Source organism: Labrus mixtus, chromosome 8 (assembly GCF_963584025.1).
Source record: "Labrus mixtus chromosome 8, fLabMix1.1, whole genome shotgun sequence".
Lineage (NCBI taxonomy): Eukaryota > Metazoa > Chordata > Actinopteri > Labriformes > Labridae > Labrus > Labrus mixtus.
Window position 1 is genome coordinate 16,908,468 of NC_083619.1, and position 20,682 is coordinate 16,929,149.

Here is a 20,682-nt window from a genome sequence, read left to right on the forward strand (position 1 = left end):
CTCACATCGTCCAACATCACAGAGTGAGCATGTAAAGCTTAAATACGACGCTAACAACATCTGATTAGCATAATGTTAATGCCTGCAGAGAACAGAGCGCACATGTTAAATACATTGTTTCACCTGGTGTTATGCAGCATGTTACATTAAAAGCAGGATTTTATCGAGTGATTAGAGAGCTGAGAGAGCAATAACGACTTTGAGAGCGACGGCCTTTTCAAGGCTTCTCAAACAAACAAAGCGGTGTGCACTTTAATCTAGAACAGTGACAATAAGACACCGTGACTTTTTATAGCCCTTAAACTCAAAGTGCTGTACACCAGTTTAGTCATAAGTATACAGCAGAATCACATTGCATGGAAATAATACAAAAATAATATTTATGCATGAACTTACACTGAATAAAAGTATAAATAAATACAGTAAGAGGGTAATGGATCTGTAATGACTTTTCTTAACATGTAAATAGGATCGAAAATAAAATATCAACAGTGAGGCCGTGAAAATGGTATTTATAGAACAGATTATTAATCACTATTTAACAATTCATTATCATTTTGTGACATTTAAGATTTACATGACTTTAAGTTTAAAAGTCTGTGGGGTAAAAATGGTCACATGTGTATGAACATTTTAAGAATACTGCAAATATTCTACATGAGAACAGCTTGGATCGTTCTCAGAAATGATTGCAATTTTAAGACTTCTTGTAAAAAAGAATTAAAAATAAACAATTATTTAAGACAATTAATCTGTTGACTAACTAGGCCAGCACTTAAGTTTAAACTTGCTATTCTGAGTCTAGACATTTTTACTCACACTCAAAGATGATTCATTAAGGAAACAATTGATTATAGTGTTAAACACATTCTTTTTTTTTTTTTTAAACCCTGCGGCTACTTTTTCTTATTTAGTTTATCTTTAATCAAAAATTTGAAGGAGCAGCCAAAACTGTAAACATCCTTCTTCTTAAGCTCTGATTAAAAGTCTTATCGGTGTTTGCCGAGCTTCTCTCTCCTACACGGCATGGTTCATATACAGTAAGTGTGTATAGCTGCATCTGGAGCACGGGGAGTGTGCACAAAACCACTGAGACCTGCTCACACCCGTAGTCATCACTCAGGAATTTAATTAACGCACAAGAGAACGTCATCAAGTGATACTAAAACAAAGAACCTGTGGTCTTCATTTGAGCCTTGAAAAAACCTGCAGTTACTTTAAGAAACAAAACCCCTCGGATAATTAGGTAGTTCATGTTTGTTTTATGACTGAATTATGAATAGAGCACCTCAACCAATAACCCAATTAGTGCGGTTAATTTTGTGTGTGTGTTTTCTTTTTATTTCAAATGAAAAGAGTGCTGCATTGTGCCTTGATGTTTAATGGTGTGTTGAACTCGGTCCAGTATTGACTGAGTCCTCCCTTTGTGCGTTCCCTGCTGCTGACCGGTCCACTGAGGGAGTAATCCTTCCCTGCTCTGACCTCAGGCCAGGCTTACTGCTGGCTAGTTTAGCCAATGAAGAACGCAATCAAATAAATAAATAATACAGCAGTTGGCATTCTCCACGGTCATCACTTATCAGGCCGTAGGGAGAGTTGACCCCAAATTCTGTTGTGCCACAACCAGCCCTGGTCTCCTTGGTAACAGAGCATCTTGTTTGAAGTGAGGTGCCCAGGGAGTGGCGGGTTGTACGTTTACAGCACCAAGCAAGGGTTGGAGTTGACATCAGTGATAGATTTCAATGTCTTCCATGTGTCATTTTATGTGCAGTCATTTTCACACTGAGCGCTTGTAAAAATATAGAATAAATCCAAATGGCTTGAAATGCTTTGATTAGATGCCTAACTACCCCCAGCAAATGCTTTTGAGGTGTAACCAGAGATGACGGACCACCCTTTTTGTGGGCTGGTGCTTTGTAGCGCCAAATGATACTCATTACCCTGTCTAAGTAGACAAGTGAATGGTACTAGAAACACACTATGCAGTGATCCCGCTGTTTGACTGAGGTAGCAAAACAACTGCACAACTGCTGTGTTATTATGGGGCCTCATTAAGTGAGGAGAGAGTGGGAGATGGGGAGAGCGGGAGAGGGAGAGCAATAGAGAGAGGGCCAGTGAGAGGGAGGGAAAAAAAAAAACAACAACACAAGAGAGTGATACAAACTGTATTCGGAGGTGATAGCAACACACAGATGCCTTTCCAGCCAAAATGAAGACTATGACTAAAGAACCCAATTAAGGGCTTTCTTAGGGGAGCCATCTTGGGAGGGGGATGGGTCTTCCTGGGACATGAGCCCTGGGCTACATCCTCTAATTAGACAGAGCGAGGGGGGAGGATCTCTGCCTGTCACTGGGAGGGAGATGGGGTCCATGGGGTTCCACATGTCAGTCCCAGAAACAAAACACAATTACTCTCACATTTAACCACTTCAGTCGGGAACAGACTTTGACTAGGGATGCTACACAGTGTGCCCCCCCCCCCCCCCACACCCCCCCAGCCTGCCCTCCCTCTCCTGTGCAGCTTGATATGCCACTTCACAAATGCGGAGATTTGTGAGGACTAAATTTTCCTCCTGCATATCTACACTTGTATGAGAAAGCAAGAGTCGATGTGTGCCATCATGTTTTTCCCAATGAAATTAGAGAGTCAGACAATGAGCTTTTAATTGACCAGTGTCATTCAAAATCCCTTTTAAAAACTGAAGAGTTAAATTACTTTGGTGTTGAGATGTGTGCATATGAAATTCAAGAGGGAATAATTGTTCTAATGCTGTTTATTTTGGCCTCTGCTGCATTTAGTTAACATCAACAACATGATAGCGCACTTGAAAATCAAATCACTAAAGGCAGTAAATTAAAGCTGCAGTGAATTTCCTGAGAAGCGCTTTAAATGGTGTTTATCGAAGTTGTCGAAAGAGTAAACTAAGAAAAGTAAAGGCGGCGCGTTTGAGGGAGAGATCCGGTGATGGATTCTAGCACAGCACACCGAGCGTCTCCTCTTTGTTTGGATTTAACTTTCCCCAGTGGTGCAACACAGGAAAAAGAGAGAGAGAAAAAAGAACAGCTCAAAGGCTTCTGGGAGTTTTTGTCATGTCTCCCTCCAGACAATGTGTTTGCATGCACATATCAGTCCCAGGGAGAGACAGACACAAAGACAAATACATACAGCACACACACAGATGTATACACACACACACGAGCTCTGAGAAAGAGAAAATCCTCCCAGGATCATTAGGTCTGTCATGCTGTCTAATTCTGATCCACCTACAAAACTAGAACACCACTATTGTGATACATCTCTACTCATCTAAGGCTGTTTATGTCCCCGTTTACAGTGTGTACAGTTTTGTACATAATTATAAATAAGCTTAAATATTAATGATGGCGCCGCACAAGCAGCTGCTCTTTTTTCTAATTCCTTGTTCTTTTATTTTGTAGTGAAACTTTTTTGAAATGGTGACAGAAATCGGAGCACCTGGGGTGATGAAGAAGAAAACAAGTTGTCAAATAAAAGGGAAAAAAAAATACATATACAACTTTCAAAAGCGTGACGAGCTGTCATACTTGGCAGATCAAGATATTCAGGGAAAACGGGGTGTTTGAGAGCCGCTTAGGGATAAACACACGAAGCTTTGCTTTTTGTGCGACACTTTAGGGACGCAGGGCAGTTAGGGCGGTTTGGGGGCATATTTTAAAATTCATGAAAGAAAAGTGAAACTTCTGGGGAATAAAGTCTCTGTGCTTCATACTGAAGAGCGTCATTCCTGAGACTATATGAAAAGAAAGTGGAAGAAGAAAGGCCTTCAATATATTTTTTTAAGAGTCAACTTTTTAGATGTCATGCATTCAAATAACAATATTTGTTGGGGATATTTTTTTTAACCTATTTAATGCACTCATTTCATCTGATTCTATCTTTCTGTTCTTTTTTTCTTCTCCCACTGTCCATCTCACTCCTGCCCCCTATTTCCTGTCTTGGACAGACCATATGACATAAATAGCTGTTTACACCTGGTGACCATGAAGCCTATAAATATGCTTAATTAAAACAGTGGAATTGGTCACAGCTTGGCAATAATGGCTATCACACAGGGAGAGGAGAATCCCATTTGTGTGTGGAAGTAGAACATGATGCAGATGTGCTCTCATGTCAGTTTCAGCACTCATTAAGGCCAGGGAGCTTCGAATTGTCTTTGAAGGAATCCTTTTAAAAGACACTCCAATTAAGGTACGTGTCCTGCGGGCGTCTGAGGAGAGGGAGAAGTCGTACAGCACCCAGGTCCTTCCTCTCCTCCCTGACTTAACACATGACTTACAATCTCGTGTCACTTCCAAGGAATGATAATGAAATTGGATGATGGAGCGGGGGAAAAAGACAGTCGAGTTTAAAGGAACAAGGGAATCTGAAGAGGGACTGTTGTTTAACTCTAGTCTCATCGTCTTGTCAGGGGAGAATTCGGGATCACTGGGAGGGGAGTCTCTGATTGCAGCCCTCCAGTAGACATCATACACCGCTGGAGGAGCAGAACTTGTGTTTCTTCACAAATGAAACCGCACTCAGAGAAATGTCATATTTAAGCTTTGGCTAATACTGTGCATCCATCAGTTAATGAATCTTGCTAATTAATCCAGCCTAGCAGCATTGTCAGTGGCTCAGTTCCTTCTCTCATGGAAACAGCTACTGTATCTGAAGCCAACGCAAAGGGGAAAGGAGAGTTAGCTATCAAGTTTGTGGCCTCTGCTAGAACCCAGACATTTCTCATGGGGGGGGGGGGGGGGGCGGTGACAGGTTTTAAAGTGACTAAGACAGTGAATCTTATTTGGGAAAGAGGATGTAGTAAAACCAAGTCTCCTCGTTGCTCAAGGGGTGGGCAGCAGTTGAGGGTCATTGAGAACACTGCACAGCCAGCCCACTTGCCCTCCCCATCAGCACCTCATGAAATATCTAGACTTTGCTCCATATTTTAATGGGGTGAGGGAGAGGGATGCGCAGGATGGAGGCTGTGTGAGCGTGTGCGATGGTGGAGGGGGAGTCCCCTGGAGAGTTTGAGGAGAATGGTGGTCTATGCATCTCAGTGCTTATTTATTATTTTTTTTGTGTGTGCGAGAAATAAAGAGAAAGAAAGAGAGAAAGACGATTCTCCTTTGGAATCTGGATTCTGGGGCACACAGGCCCAGGAGTCAGTCAATCTGGTCGGTCTGAGGGGGGCAGCTGGGCGGGGGGTCCTGAGAGGGCTGATTAGACGGATGCTCTCCCATCATCCATCTCGACAGGCTGGCGAAAATTGGCTAGCCCCTCGCAGGGTAGAGTTCACGGGGGGAGGCGGTGGGGGAGGATGTGAAGCGGTGCACTGGATACCTGTCACAGCCTTTGGTCTGTTTCAGGATCTCAGCAGCAAATTAATAAAATATCGTTCCTGCTTCCCTTTACCTGCCGTGGCAGCTCTCCCTCTCTGCAGCTCCTTCTCCCAGCTTGCACTGGCCCTTTGACCCCTCCGACTACTGTGAGAGATGAGGAGCCCAGGCAGCCTGCGAGTGGGCCAGAGTGTCAGGGAGAAAGAGGGAGAAACTCCAAACTCAAGACCAGGCAGAGAGAGGAAGAGGGAGAGAAAGATTCCACTTCTCTCACTGCTGGAAGACAGATTCACTTCAGACAGACTGACAAACGACTGCCCTGTGTCAGTGAGACATTTTGAAGTGTGATGCATCGGAAATGGCAACCGCAAACAAAAAACAAGTGAGACTCAGACCTGTACTCTTTGTTGAGGGCTTTAAGAAAAGAGTGAGAAATGCTAAGCTTATAAAAAGCACTATTACATTGCAGATTTGTAGCTTAAAATTAACTTAGACTCAAAGATTTCTTGAGTTTTATCAAAGTCAAAATTAAACCTTGACATTATGGAGTCGTCTGCCAAAAAGTGCGCTTGCATGCATCTATCTATGTACTCTATATGTATGTCAGCATGCACTCACTGGGGACCACCTTTAGCGCATGGCACAGGATGAGCATAACGATTGCCTTATCTCCCATGCTTATCTCTGCTCCTCTTTCCTAACCCCCCGTTTCACCACAAAGTACCACAGGTCTTTCATGTGCTCCTTTTGTCTCTTCACACAGAGCGTAAAACAATATAATCACGCATGAAACACAACCTCCGGGGGTCGAGATCACTTCATTCCCCAAAATGTCAAACACAAAAGTAGGGAAACATCCCCCGGTTGTTTGAGATTGTTTACAGACACCTGCAACAACAGTACCTATACAGCAAACACTGGTACCAATGAGAGATGTGATAAACAGAGAGCCTTGACATGAATGAAAAGACTCAGTTTGGTGGAGCACAAGGCTAGTTAAATTACCTTCTCTGTGGTGGAATTGCATGCTAGTGGATCAGGAGTTCTTTTATTCATGGCTGTGCTGCTCAAATGACCAGCAGATAATGATCACATTCACCTTCCTCCTGGCAGACCCACACCTCTGTGTTTACAACCTGAATCTCAATATGAAAATCGTAGCCGATCAATGGGCGGCACAGCCCTGGATACTTCCTCTGGCTACCTGCTAATACATAGTGCTGCTAATCCAACTTTCAGTAACACGTACTTGAAAGATGTGGTCTGAAGCGTTTGGTTTTCCCCTGCACTGTAAGGCAAGTTAACAACACTTTCAGTGATTGGATTGAACACGGTGGATAAAGGCAACTCATATTTTAATGATTTTGTTTCAGAAGCAAAGAGAAAGAGATCTGGATATGAGAAGTGTGCCATGTGAATGGTAGAGAATCCCCCAAACAAAACAGAGCTGCTTGAAAACACCACCACACTGAAATAATATAATAAGGTCTGTTTCATTTTTTCAGGTTCTCCAAGGAGCAGGGGAAAAGATTGCTGAAAAATAGATTATCTCTCTAACATTGCAAGTTCATAAGTCCAACTACTAACTTTCTTGAAGGGCAGATATGGTCTCCCAGAGGACAAAGCTCATATTTAGCCATGAGGCCTCCTCTGTGATTAGGAGGGGAGATGCAGGCATATTGACTCAACTGTGTTTTTGCCTCTGCACTGTATGTAATTACCTCTTCAAAAACGAGCATTCCACTAATCCTCTAATTCCAGATATTTTAGTGCTCCGCTGGTCTAATGAGCAAATCAAATCATATCTGCACATCACAAATGAGTTTTGGAAACGGACTGAAATAATTCCTTCTGAGTCTCTGGTCCCAGTCGGGATCGAGGGGACAGCCGGAGAGCGGCGAACGCTGTTTAGTGTTTGTTAAGCTGTCATGTGTGATTAGCGGTCGCACTTTCCGCTGGTGGCCACTTTTGCTTCCACCAAGCCCGAGGCTCACCTGTAACTCTGTCTGGAAGAAGAACTTCTGCGGGCACTGCGAGCAGTCGTAGATCTTGTCCTCCTGGCCGTGGGCAGAGAAGATGTGCTGCTGGAGCTTATTGGCTTGGACGAACACTGCTCACACAAGGGGAGAGGGGACACAAGGACAGAAAGAGATGACATTAATAAAAGTAGTGCGAGTTTAAAAGGCTTTTCAAGTGAGGTGCATATTCAGTTGGAAGAAATTCCACAGTAAGATGCCCTGTATTTTTTGCCTCACATTGTTGACTGTAGTAAATTAGAGTAGGGCCTTGCTGCCTGCAATAAAGGAACAAAGGCAGCGCTGTAATTGCATCTGCCAGAATAAAAAATAAAGACAGACTATGTCAAATGGCAAGGAAGATTACTTAATTACAAACAAATGAATGCACTATCAACAGTAGCAGAAAACATTGTGATGAGAAATATAATTGAAAAAAAAAAAAAAGAAAAGAAGAACAATCTAGATGTTAACCGTGAAACTAGAGTGGTCATATTCATGGCACCAGAGCTAGTGAATGCATAATGTTTTGGGGATAATGATGCTCTTTATTTAGCACTTCTGTGGGGACAACAAGTCGGAAAATAAACAACCACAAAAAAATTGGCATGGCTTCAAGTGCAAAACATGGCCTCCATTAGTCTACATAGCTAATTATATTGACAATATAAATATTCATGGTGTTGCACTACTTACTCATGCAGACTCAAACTGCATTCACCATCATATAAACACACTCAACTTGCTGCCATTTACTCCGTATACCGTATGTTTGTGCTTTAATTAAGCCATAGTCCACGCTGGAATGCTAAGGGGGATGCAATCGTGCGAGTCTTGGGTGTATGTGTCTTCAATACGTGTGTGTGTGTGCATTCTCCAAGGAGCACTTCAAACATGCCGTTTGTTATCCCAGACCCTTGTGCTTTAAGGATGGCTGTCTAATCTCAAAGGTCTGGATGCTCTGGAAAAGTTAGCATGTGGGGGCTTCATTTGAATTTCTTACAGCTCAAAATAACTTTTCTTCTAATGCATGCACCGCGGGGCCACAAGGAGAGAGAGAGGGGGGACAAAAACACAGCCACAAAAGGTGAGGTGTCTTTCGGAGATGGCTTTGGGGTCGCTGCTGCCCCGTGGCGGGGCTCTGCAACATTACCGCGTCCCAATTTGGACTCACCTGGGAGAGCGGTTATTAATTATTGAGCTGTGTTCACTTGAGACACACTCAGCTTCATTGAATGTCACACTCCTGACCTGGGAAATAAAAGTTTGGATTCAAAGCAGACACAGTGCGGCGATGCTTCCAGACTGCTAATGCCTGGGTGACAGCTGTCTCTGGAACATGGCAGCGTGTTAACCAGAAATGAACAAACCTCGGCTAATGAACAAACAACAACTCCATGGTCCATTTCTGAGACTAATGACCACGACAATATGAAGACAAACATGACTGCAGATAGATGGCCGCATTTTACAGTCTGTTACAAAACATTTACGCTCAAGGTCAGGGCCTGGGCAATCATGCACAATTGAGCTCCTGTTTTGCTCCAAAAGATGACAATTTTCTTTGTGGGGAACACAAGCTCGGGCAGAAAAATATGTGCTGATAAACAATAGCCTTTTCCTTTAGCTGTGTTTTGTCTGCATATACTGTACAGAAGCAGGTCACAGCAGCTGCAGGAAGCCTTCATTATGTCTTTGGCTAGAGGAGGAAAAAGTCAATACAGCAAAAATAAAAATGGATTTGAGACTTGGGGGGGCTTCAAATACTGTACAATAGGGCCAACCACAACTGAGATGTCAAGTTAGTTGTTTCTCACTGTGTACATGGATATCTGGACCATTTCCAGCAAGAGAAGCATAAAATCAGTTATGCGTTTCTCATTTATGGCGCTACTTTCATTCATAGGAAAAGGCCAATGACTGTTGATTCAAAGTGCCAGTCTTAAATGCACACCATTATCTCCTGTAACAACAAGAAACTGTTAAACTATAGAAGGGGCAAAGATATAAATGAAAGATGTCCACCTTCTTTAAGCTAATTTATCAAGCATTTCTTCAGCATTTTAAAGCACTTGGGTTGTATCTACGGTGACAAAGACTAGATGGCTGGACCGTGTTTGCTTTCAATAAAGTTTTACAATTTGAGAAATGTGTACTTATTTAAGACTTTCTTTGTCTAAATCATCATAATTCAAATTAGCATGCATCATGTCATAAAGGGACAAGCTGAAGCTGGCAATGAGGGGGGTTGTATTGGTATTTGGCAGCTTGAGTCATATATGAAATATGCAATTGCAATGCCCATTCAGAGGCATGTCTTTCTGGAGGGTTAAAATGAGGACAGGGAGAATCGGGGAAGAAATAATCCAAAACCACATCCAAACAGGATCAGTGGCTGGCCATTGTGTCTCTCCCTGCTGAGAGGGAGAGAGAATCAGGAAGGGAGAGAAAGAGAGAGAGAGAGAACTTAGTGGAGTTTGTTGGCTGTGGAGCCGGCGCAGAGCAGAGCTGAACAGAGCGCTGAGCCGGGTTGGGCGTCAGGGGTGTCAGGGCTGAGGGGGCTGAGGGGCCAAGGTCTCCTCGCTGTGGGGGATATTAAGCCCTCTGATTAGATCTCAGGGGCCGCCCATGGCAGACGTCTCCTTTACTACAGGCCCCAGCTCATCTTTATTTTGGCAGGGTGGTGCTCTCTGCAGGCTGCACTGCACCAATACTAAGCTGTTTGTGCAGGGAGAGAAAAAAAAGTTTATCCTCCCCCCCCCCCGCCCCCTTTCTCCTTTTCATTTATTTATTCGTCTAGCCTAACATGTGTTTGATTCTGCTTAATCCAAGAGTCCACAATGCAGAGGCTGATCCAAGAGTTCTGAGGCTACACAAACAAGTCAGCTGTGTAAAGTTGATAACTATTAATTTTGAGTTAAAGCTAAGCCTTTGTCGTTTTTCTCCCAAGTAGGATGTCATAATTGTAACATCACGCACAAGCAGAACGTGGGCAGCAACTAAACAAAAAGCCAATTAAACTACAGGTTTAGTCAGACTCGGGTGAATTTGAAAGCAGAGCATCCTGTAGTTTTTCAAGTTTGCACTTCATGCTGTGACATAAGTAAGAAAAGGAAAAAAAAAAAGGTGTATACACACATACACACACATGCACAACTTTCATCAGGCACACTTTCTTCTGTTTTGTTTGTCTTAAGCACATATTCCCAATCACAATTTCCACACCAGCCCTCACTACAGCTCCTAAGGGTGCAGGCAGACACTTCTAGCTGCAGGCTCCCCCACTTCTGAAACCTGTCAAATCTGTCCTGGGAGAGTCAGCCTCTCTCTCATCATCCAGGGGCTTATGGACCTCTCTCCATTTACCCTCCCTCTCCTACACACTTCTCTTTTCCTCATTCTCTTCTCCGCTTTCATCTCACATCCAAACTTGCCAGTTGCAACCTTCTCAGCTTCCTCCAAGTTTTGTCTCCTTTTCTCCTCTATTTTGTCTCCCCTCATCTGCCGTCTACACAACTTACTTTTCCCCATACTTTCCTGCGGTCTGTTTTTTTTTTTTTTTTTTTCTCCGTGGTACGATTTGTCCTCTTTCTGTTCCCTTCGGAGTGGATTGAGGATAATCAGGTACGTCAAAGAATAACTCTCTGCCTCCCAAGGAGTTTTGGGTGACTGGGGGTTGGATCAAACTGAAACATGGGCATTGAGTGGGGATGATTTTTTAAACAAAGAGTAACCTTGTTTATTGAGTGAACTCATTGAACAAGCTGATATTACTGAATCTGACTAGTTCAATCTGAGTTTTACATTAACATTCATACTTATTATATCTGTATAAGGGAGTTTTTTGAAACATGCAAGCTGTGATTCATCATCAGCTGCTCATTAAAATACAATAAATCTGTGAAACTACCAAATGGTAACTGAGAACCTCGCACCAAACTCTAGTAAATAGGCCTTCAAACAGAACCTTACGAGAACCTAAATGCATGCTTAAATGAATTGTTAAGTCCTTTTCGACTTAAGCATAATGGTCAAGGTTAAGAAAAATATTTATTTATTTCCCTATTTCAATTTAAAAAAACTTTATCGTTTAAATACTTCAAGTCACTATTGACGCCTTAACTATTCAAGTAAGCATGTTTTTGTGTGAATCATATAAAAAATGAAGATATTGTAAATAAAATACTGCCATTGAACATTTTTCCTAATGCGGTCAGTGTGTTATCTTTCTAGTGGTCTAACATGTTCTTTAAACTCTATTTGCGTTTGCTAAATTGTAGTAAATGAACTACTACGTTATTTCCATTATATTATGAAGAACTTCTTTTTCAAACATTTTGTCCTTCTTCTATTTCAACCTGAACTTTAGGAAAATAAATGAAAAAATCTTCCATGCAATTTTTCTTAAATAAAATAAACATCTATATAAGAATATACAATAAATACGTTTATGGGAGGCTGTAAAAGTACAAGGCCTTTTCTCTATTTTATACCAGCCTCAACTTGAAGAAATATATTCAAGGGCAGCTGTCGGCCAAACGCTCAGTTCCTCCTTTTCCTTCAGTCTGCCTGTCCCCTGCATCCCCAACAGAGGGAGGCCTTTCAGTCTATCGAAACTCTCCACAGCCTGCCTTCCCCACCACCACCACCATAGGCCTTCGCCCATCTGTCTGTCTGCTCTGCGACCACTGTCCTGAGGGTGCACTCTGCCTCCTCCCTCTCCCCTCCCAGCATCCCTCTCTCTCATGCACTGTGATCGATATGGACGCGGAGGGAGAGGAGGGACCTGTCTGTCAAAGCTGGCGGTGGAAAATGAAGGCTCAGATGAAGGAGGCATGCTCTGTATATTAAATGCCCAGACCCCTGTGAGGTGCGGAGGGGGGATTCGGAGTGGGGATATATCAATAGGCTTCTGCTAAAAGAGAGATAAGGCCAAAACAGCAATGAGAGGTAGAGTAGGGAGGAGGGAGAGGCGAAGTAGAGAGAAGGAAATGAATAAGGAGCTGCAGTGGATGCAAAGGTAAAAACTGTTTAGGACATTTAAGCAAAATATGAAACCTGAGCTAATGATACTAGTTAACGCCATAACTGGAGGAGAAAAGATTCTGTTTGTTTTGGGTGATGGTTGAGTAAGCAGGGTTTCAGGAAGCGAAAAAGAGGGAAATGAGCTGAGGACCCAAAAAGTGTGAGGAAGAGTAAAGAGCTGAGAAGGGAGAAAGAGTGAAGAGCTGAAGTTAACGACTTTGCAGATTTCATTATAGAGATAGTTAACCCTGTTGACACTGAAGGAGGGCGCTATCCTCTCAGGAGGAGTCTGGTCCTTCCACCTCCACGCACAGAGACAGATGAGATCATTACAGCTATCAGCACCACTGCCATCCACAATTAGCACATCTCCTTTTCTTTCCCCCACTCCTCCATCCCCCCTTCTCCCCTCAGCTCACACCGTCTTCCCCCCTGCTCTCTTTCTGTTCCCCCCACTCTCACCTCGTGACACTTCTCTGGCCTTGATTTAGAGGCAATTTGACTAAATAAAAAAGCCACATGCAGCAAACTGCTCTCAGCTTTAGCCGACCTGCTTGCTTGACCTTTCCCAACTCATTTAGAACCCATTTGGCTTTTCAAATTAGAAAAAAAAAAAGAGAATGAGGAAATGCAAAGCTTTGCATATTGAGAAATGTCACTGAAATGTAAGGATAAAAAAAATCAACCCCTTGCAGCCTTTAAAGAGAGTGTTGGGTCAGAAAATCCATGATACACAAACACATGCACGCAGTACACACCTGTAAAGCAGACAGGGCACTTGAAGGTTCCTCCCATGCCCTCAAAGCTGTGCTCGATCAGGTGGCATTGAAGCTTCGCTGGCGAGTCGAATGACTGACTACAGAGCTTGCATTCATGGTTCAGTCCTTCCTCTGCAGCGAAGAAAAAACAAAAAAACACAAAAAAGATCATGAGAAGAAAAACAAGCAGCGCAAGAATGTCACAGGACTGTTTCTAATTTTTTTTTTTCCTGAATGTGATTGTCATGACTCGAACAAGAACTAATGTAAGGTGTGATCTGCTCACATCAGGCATAAATTAGATGACCAGCCAGGTACCTAATCGCTCAGACGAGGTTTTGCCCTTTGAACATGGTGAGCGTCACCTTTTTTGATTAGCTTAGATGCAAAAATAAAAAAAATTTGGCATATGCAAATTCAAATGTATTTGAATGATGTCTTAACTAAGGAAACAGCCATTTTTATGCAGAGGGTGAATCAAAATATATCAAGAAAATCAAAGAGTCACATTCAGATAATGCAGAGGATCATTATTATTACTGCAAAAACAAAAACAAAAACAAAAAATCAGAAAATAGCTTTGGGTCTTTCATTTAATGGCACCAAATCATCTCGATCACTTCTTTGGAGTGCGTATTACTACATTTCAAGGATTACAAAACAACTCTCTGTTACAGAATGTCACCAATTTTTATACAGAGCACTACAGATTCCCCGCCTGTCCGTGCAGCATTAGAATTCCCTGAAGGTCTAACGTTAGGCTACCTCAGTCAAGGCCACTGATAGTTCAAATAAATGCTGTTTAGACTGTGAACCTGCACACTCATTTGCAGCTCGACAATCTGCTGAGTCAGACTTCCAGAGAGCTGCCCATCTCCTTTGGTCAATAAAAGGCCTGTTCACTCTGCCATGCACGGGGCTGGACAAGTGCTCTATCATGCTCCTGCCAACACTGACACTAGGCCAGCTTCTAAAAGCCGGGTGGGGTGGATGGATACGCTGGGGACTCATCTGGAGGTTTATCCCCGGGTCTCTACAGCCCAGTGCCCACCGCTTAGACCCCGGGTAAGAGAAGCAGGAATACACAATGCAGCTAAAGCTAGCTGGCCATGACTGGCTCCAGCTCTCCAGGATGTGAGCAGAGGGTTAATAGAGGATACTTTGGGCGGATCTAGTAAAACATGTCTGCTGCAAGTACTTCTACAGTATATAAAAAAATGTTAACCAGTAATGGACAAGACATGTCTGGTTTTTGTTTACCAGGAAGTTGACTTGTTCTAAATGTTTGAGTTGTTTTGACCACTAAAAGCTCACCTGAATCAGCTTTGAACTGTTCGATTAGCGGTGGGTTAGGTTATCACATAAGTAACTGCTTTGTAATTAATCGTTTCTTTATCAAATATTATACTAAAATAACATATCCATTTTAATTTATTGTAACCATTTATGTCTGCCACTCATTTTCTTATTTGTGTACAATTGAACTGAAAGCTAATCTTATGCGACAGAATAAAAAAAACAAAAAACAGAAAAACTAGTGTGTAACAAAAAGAAGAATGTTAAAAAAGGTTTGCCGTTCAAAAACTAAGATACACTTGTATTTTTAAACTGCATGGTGTTAGCCTGATGGATCTTAAGTGGAGGTGTAGTAGTATATGTTTCTGCACTAGACTGATCTGACTAATACTGACAACAGCAACCCAATGACCCATGAAATGTTCAGGAGGAGTAGGGGATGGAAACATCTCCTGAACTGCCAAAAGAAACAGTGGGAGTGTATACATATAAAACTTAAACTGGAACATATAACCACATGTTCTTTTACAGTCTTTCCTCAATAACATAAACATATGGCATAGTAGTATATAACATAAAGAGGTGTCTGCAGCCCAAAACAAAAACATCAGCACACTGTTCTGTCTAGTTAAAAGGTAAAGCAGTTCATGGAAGCTAAAATGGGAATGAGCTATTGGTGGCTTCTGCATTAATGCATTTGACAAATGAGATATTCTGCAGCCTACATGTGCGTCTCGGTGTAGCAGCAGGCATTAGAAAAGGAGGAGTGGGGGGGAGGGGGGGGGGGGGGGGGGGGGGGGGGGTGTGTTGGCACAAGCGCATCCATGCAGCCGGCAGGAGGATCACTGCCCTCTTTGATCAGCGATCAGTTTGCTTGTGTGTGTGACGGTGTACACTGAGGTCAAGCTTGCTGCAGGGTTCACAGATCTCTTCTTCTGCCATATGTGCAGCCCTCATTTGACCCCAGAGCACAACGCTGTCCCTTTGGAGACCTGGCATGCTTCATTATGCAGATAACTCTGCACCTGCCTGCCTGACCTTGTGTGCGTGCATGTGTGTGTTTGTGTCTGTGAGCAGGTGCATCAAGAGAAAAAAATAGCAGAGCCATTTCAATACAGTATGCTTCAAATATGGAGGACAAGTAAGTTATTATTCTGTTTAAAATAACAAAAAAAAAATCATGAAATACAGTTGAATATTTGTATGTCTGTTTGAAAATAAATTCTCCAATCCTGATGTGGCCTGAGGCTAACGTATTCCTTTTGATCAATTGATTACTTATATATATAGTTTTAATTAAAAAGATATAGATATATCAAACTGATTGACAGAGCTATGATGTTTGGCTGAGAGTGAGTCATGGGTTAACGTGCTATGTTAGTGGCTGTAATGCAGTCTGTCTAGAGCTGGGTTTGTACTCGATGTAACAGGGGTTGAATCAGGCTGGCAGCCTGTTTCTTAGTGAGAGCCAAGGGAGGAAGTCAGCTCGCTCGCCCCTATAGCTCCCTCATTGGGCTGAGGTCACTTCCTGTCATTCCCCGAGCCCTTCTCCAGGGCTGCCCAATCAGCACGGCCCTGTGTGAGCCCCCACCCACCTCTCTATGCACTGAGCAGACTCTGGATATAGTTACAGGGCCACAGGGGACTGTCGGTTCTCTCTAGTTCTCTCTCTCTCCCTCCCTCCTACGACTCTGAGTTTCTGAGTCTCCCGAGTGTTCTCCGCTGCCGCCACCCTGTCCCTCTGCACTCCTAAGAAAATCCTTTAGATGAGAACTGCTCCTGTGCCTGCTCCCCTCTAAGCATCCCTGACACCAGCAAAGTAAGCCCATCTGCATATCCACAGGGCCTTGCGTTCCTGTGGCTCATGGTTTATGTATTTCACAGCTCCTTAAAACACAAACGCCTAATATCTCTCCCATGTGGAGGACAGGAGAGGTGGAGGGAGAGAGGAAAAACTACTCTCAAAAAGAGTGGTCTTTATTTCTTTGTGCTGTTTTTTTTTTTTTTTTTCTGGGCTGAAGTTCATGTGTTGTTGAAGGTTGTTTGGGACACTGGGGCTTGCAGGTCTGGCTTGCTTAGCTTTGTGAACTCTTTATGTTACATTTAAAAGGCTGCAGCGTATTGAATTGGGTATACTGTATTTAGGGCAGTGCTACAGTAAAGGTGTCTACGAATTTTAAAGAGATGTCTTAAGTTTGCTCAAATGCACTGACAGTGAGTGAAAGACTGGAACTGAAGTAACTAAAGGCAGTCTAAGTTTCTTATAACAGAGTGTAAAGTATAACACAGGGCATTTCTTAATTAAAAACTCTCCCTCTGCTTACTCCAGCAACACCCCCCACAGTCCCCCACCACTGCCCCTTACTATATTTAAACAATTCGACAGAGGAGCTGTTTGAATTGAAGAGGAGATCAGGATCACTTTAAGCATTTGGCTTTGAAAGAGAAAAATCTGATACTTAGATTTACACTCATCTCTGGGGGCAAAGTGAATGGTTCTCTGAAGCTCACTCTTACAGGGACCCATGCTGCTCATGTCGCCAAAGCAGCACACTCGAAACAAATGTTATTAAGGACATCAATCAAAGCACTTCTTCTGCTGAAAGTAACAAGTAAACAAGTGGGAGAACAAATTGAGAATATTTAGTAGGCAGGGATGGGTTGTTTTGGGAAAGCTTTATAGAACACTGTAATGAAAGCTCGTCCAGTCAAACTAGCGGGTCAGTGTTTGTAAAATGCCAAACATTGCAAACATCAAAAATACTGGCAATCTTGTTAATGAGGAATTTCACCTTCTGCAAGAGTTAGCTTTCCGTTCTACCATCTGCTTCCTTATATTCAGCCTGATGTTGGAGTTGTATGCTAATAAACTGAGAAGATTTGGTTTTTCAGCAGACTCGCTGCTGTATATACAACCCACTGTGGGATTGTGGATGGTAGCAGAGTAGACAGCTTCAGGCCTGTAAACAGTAGGTGGGTTTACTTCTCTCTTCTCTCCACGGGAACTATCCATTAACAGATAATGGGGGGAAAATCAGAGTGATTAAGGCCCAGGGAATTATGGGTGAATACAAATTGACTCCACCTCCGTGTGGTGTGCTCTCTTGAGGTAGAAGCAATGCTCATAAGGAACAAACTCATTTCAGAAGAACTACAACCATTAAGGGCTGGAGAATGCTGTATATGGGTGGGTGGGAAGGTGGTAGGTGGGAGCGCAAAGGGAAGGACTCCCCCTGGACCAAAGCTGATTGGAGAACTGGCGCCTGGGGGAACACTGCTAATATCTATTTCCTGCCTCCACAGTTTGAGAAGGACAGAGAGAACGAAGTGAAAAATGTAAAAAAAAAAATTAAAGTATGATTTAATCACGGCACCTTTGAAACTCACCCCATTCTATCAAAGAGTTAATGTATTACACCGACAGTGATGGAAATGTGGTGCTCGCTAGTGCTCGCTAATAAAAACAAAGAGATTGGAAAACTACCACAGCATGAAAAAAGAAGCTGTACTGCAGTTTGCTGTAGGGAAGTGGGCATGATAGAGAAATATTCTGTGTCGGAAAAGGGAAATGTGAAAAGTAAAAGGAAAGCTTAGCGAGGTACCAAAGCCATGTCAGGGTCCTGGGTTTTTTGTGCATGCCTGATGCTGTTTTCCAACCTCCAGAGAGATAAGGAGGGCTGAGGCAAGATTGTTGGCTGTGACATGTCAGTAGTAGCAACGCCCTCGCACAGCAAGTGCAAAGGATTCTGGGGGAACAAGTCTCTGGGAGAATGTCAGCTCTGATGCATGGCAGCTCGTTGGAGGTGCTAATCAGAGCAGGAGCTAGGCTCGTGCTAGTATCAGCCACTGAGCGCCTACATTAACCGCCTCACAGCTCCCTTGGCTACTGGGCCAGAGGTAGAAAACACCAACTGACATGGTTTCTGCGTCAAGATAAACATGAGTAACGCTTGAATGAATCTTACAAAAGGTTTAGTCGACTTGAACACCTTTTGACGCTCCCTAAACATGGGGGACAAAAGCATAAGGACATTTCTCCCTCCCTCTAAAATAAACACAAACAGCAGACATTTCCACTTGAGTTATTTGCCAAGAACCCTTGTGCATGTGTTTAACAATACTGTGATTTTTTTAACCTGTAAATAAATTACTTAAAGTAATTGCTGTTTGATTAATATTAGAGACATATGAGAGAAAAACACTGATTGGCATCATTATTAAGTTAAATCATTTGATATCAGAAACCTCTTTAAGAACCTGCTGTGCATTATATTTTTCTGTGCATATCTTTCATTAGGCATCATAGCAAACAGCAGCGTGATATCAAGGAGAACCGTGGATGGATGTTGTTATTGGATATTGTATCTTTAATTTTGATGTTGCAACATTGTTACATCTGATTCTCTAACATGTAGAGATCATTTCTATTATATACGAGATCATATATTTTCCATATATAATCCTATATTTGTAGTAAATTATACATCCACTGTGACTCACCTGTATCAAAGAGTAAGAAAAAGATTCATGGTGGTCATACCATGCCTGGTACTGTATAATCGTTTTTGTGTGTATAAATTGCTTTTAAGATTTATAGTATTATAGTATAATTCTCCCAAAGGCATACTTGCTGGTTAAAGGAGCAATATGTAACTCTGACATGTAGCGTTTAAAACAGGTACTGCAGTCTAAATTCAAAACATTAGAGAGCTCTGTCTCCCCCCGCCCCCTCCTCCTGTCGATGTGCATGCAGGTTGCCATGTCGGGGACAATGAAGCTTCAGCGTCCTTTCTGTCTTCTAACCTCTCTCCATTTTTTAAACGCATCTCCAATATTTATCCTAGTTTGACCACTTGTCTAGTCATGGAACATATTATAAAAACGCAGAGGCTTTTAGGTCTGGTGGAATCAGTTATATTCTGAACCAGTTTGCTTGCCCACTTCCATCGCTGAAACACCTGTTGATCTGCTTTTTGCCGGGCAAACCAATGGGCATCCGAAACAGCCATGTAGGGGTGCCTCAAAACCGCCTACCTTCTACAGACACACAAATACATTTCTGACCGAAATCGAAATTTAGAAGGAGCACATACTGGCTGCTGCAGTGTTGTCAGAGAAACCAGCACTCCAACATAGCATGTTTCCGTAATGTCTGATGATATAGTCAGGTAATTTTATGATTTAATTCAGTAGATATCTTACACACTGGTCCTTTAAACCAGATGAAGCTGGTATTTAGTGGAGGAGTTTTTTTTTTTAAGGAGAGGCAAAATTTTGCATTTGGCCTCAACATTACCTGTTATTCTTACAGCTGGAACACACAATGTCTAAAACTCGGTCAAATGAACAGTGTGTAGGTCACAGAGGCAGAAAAAGAAAAAGAAAAAAAAGGGGAAGGGAGAAATCCACAACAACAAAGGCAAGAGCCGAATACTAGTTAACGAATGATGTGTAGGCACTGCAGCTGCAGGCAGGTATGGAGGTCCAGTGGGGACAAACAGTGCAGGCTGCCGAGATGGATTGCATGAAAGTGCCGGACCCCCTGCAGCCACACAAACACAATTCTGAAATGCTCTAATTTACTCTTTACATGCCTATTCTAAACTGCAGTTTTTTTTTTCTTTTTTAGGTGGAAATAAAGGTCAAGTGACTATGCCCTGACTTTCCAAGACTCCAGTGCTCAATGAAAGTTGCCATGCAAAGTGAGAACAAAAATATACTAACAAGCAAAGAAACAGTGAAATGGGAATAAAAAGAACTTCCTTCCAGCAAAGAGGAGAGAAGAAATGATGTGTGAATCAAACTGGAATCTCTTTCACGTCTCAAAAGAGTGAGTGGCCTGAATGTAAAAAGTTAATTACGGGCACATGCTCGCTGGCCTCGCTGTGGTATTGTCAGACTGAGGTATGTGGCTCTATGGGATCCATGGTCCACACAAAGGAACGGGAAAAGAGTGCGTTGCCGAGAGGCCCCTCGGCTGAGCTCACGGCATGGAACACTGTACAATTAGCCAGCCCCTGCGTTCTGCCGGCTTATAATTATCAGTGCTTGCCTTAATTGACTCCCTTAGCCTGCTGCAGAGGGACCCCCCCCCTCATACCCCCTTCCCCCTGCTTGACGCAGGCCGCCGAGTGCCACGCCAGGCTCTCCAAAGTCATTTAGAAAAGCGCTCATATTTTCGACAAAAAAAAGGGGGAACATTTGGTGAGAGAGAATTCATCATCAGGTGTCTA

General features: G+C 42.8%; 1 protein-coding gene across 6 annotated transcripts in view; it reads right to left on the minus strand.

The window, feature by feature from the left end:
- LOC132979177 (zinc finger protein 521) overlaps positions 1 to 20,682 on the minus strand; it is an 88,656-nt gene that overhangs the window by 4,532 nt on the left and 63,442 nt on the right. For all 6 annotated transcript variants that reach the window (XM_061044756.1, XM_061044753.1, XM_061044755.1 and 3 more), the window contains 2 exons: positions 13,154 to 13,285; positions 7,350 to 7,465 (listed from right to left, as the gene is read on the minus strand). In XM_061044756.1, the coding sequence (XP_060900739.1) occupies positions 7,350 to 7,465; positions 13,154 to 13,285 (248 nt within the window). The remainder of the gene's footprint in view (positions 1 to 7,349; positions 7,466 to 13,153; positions 13,286 to 20,682) is intronic.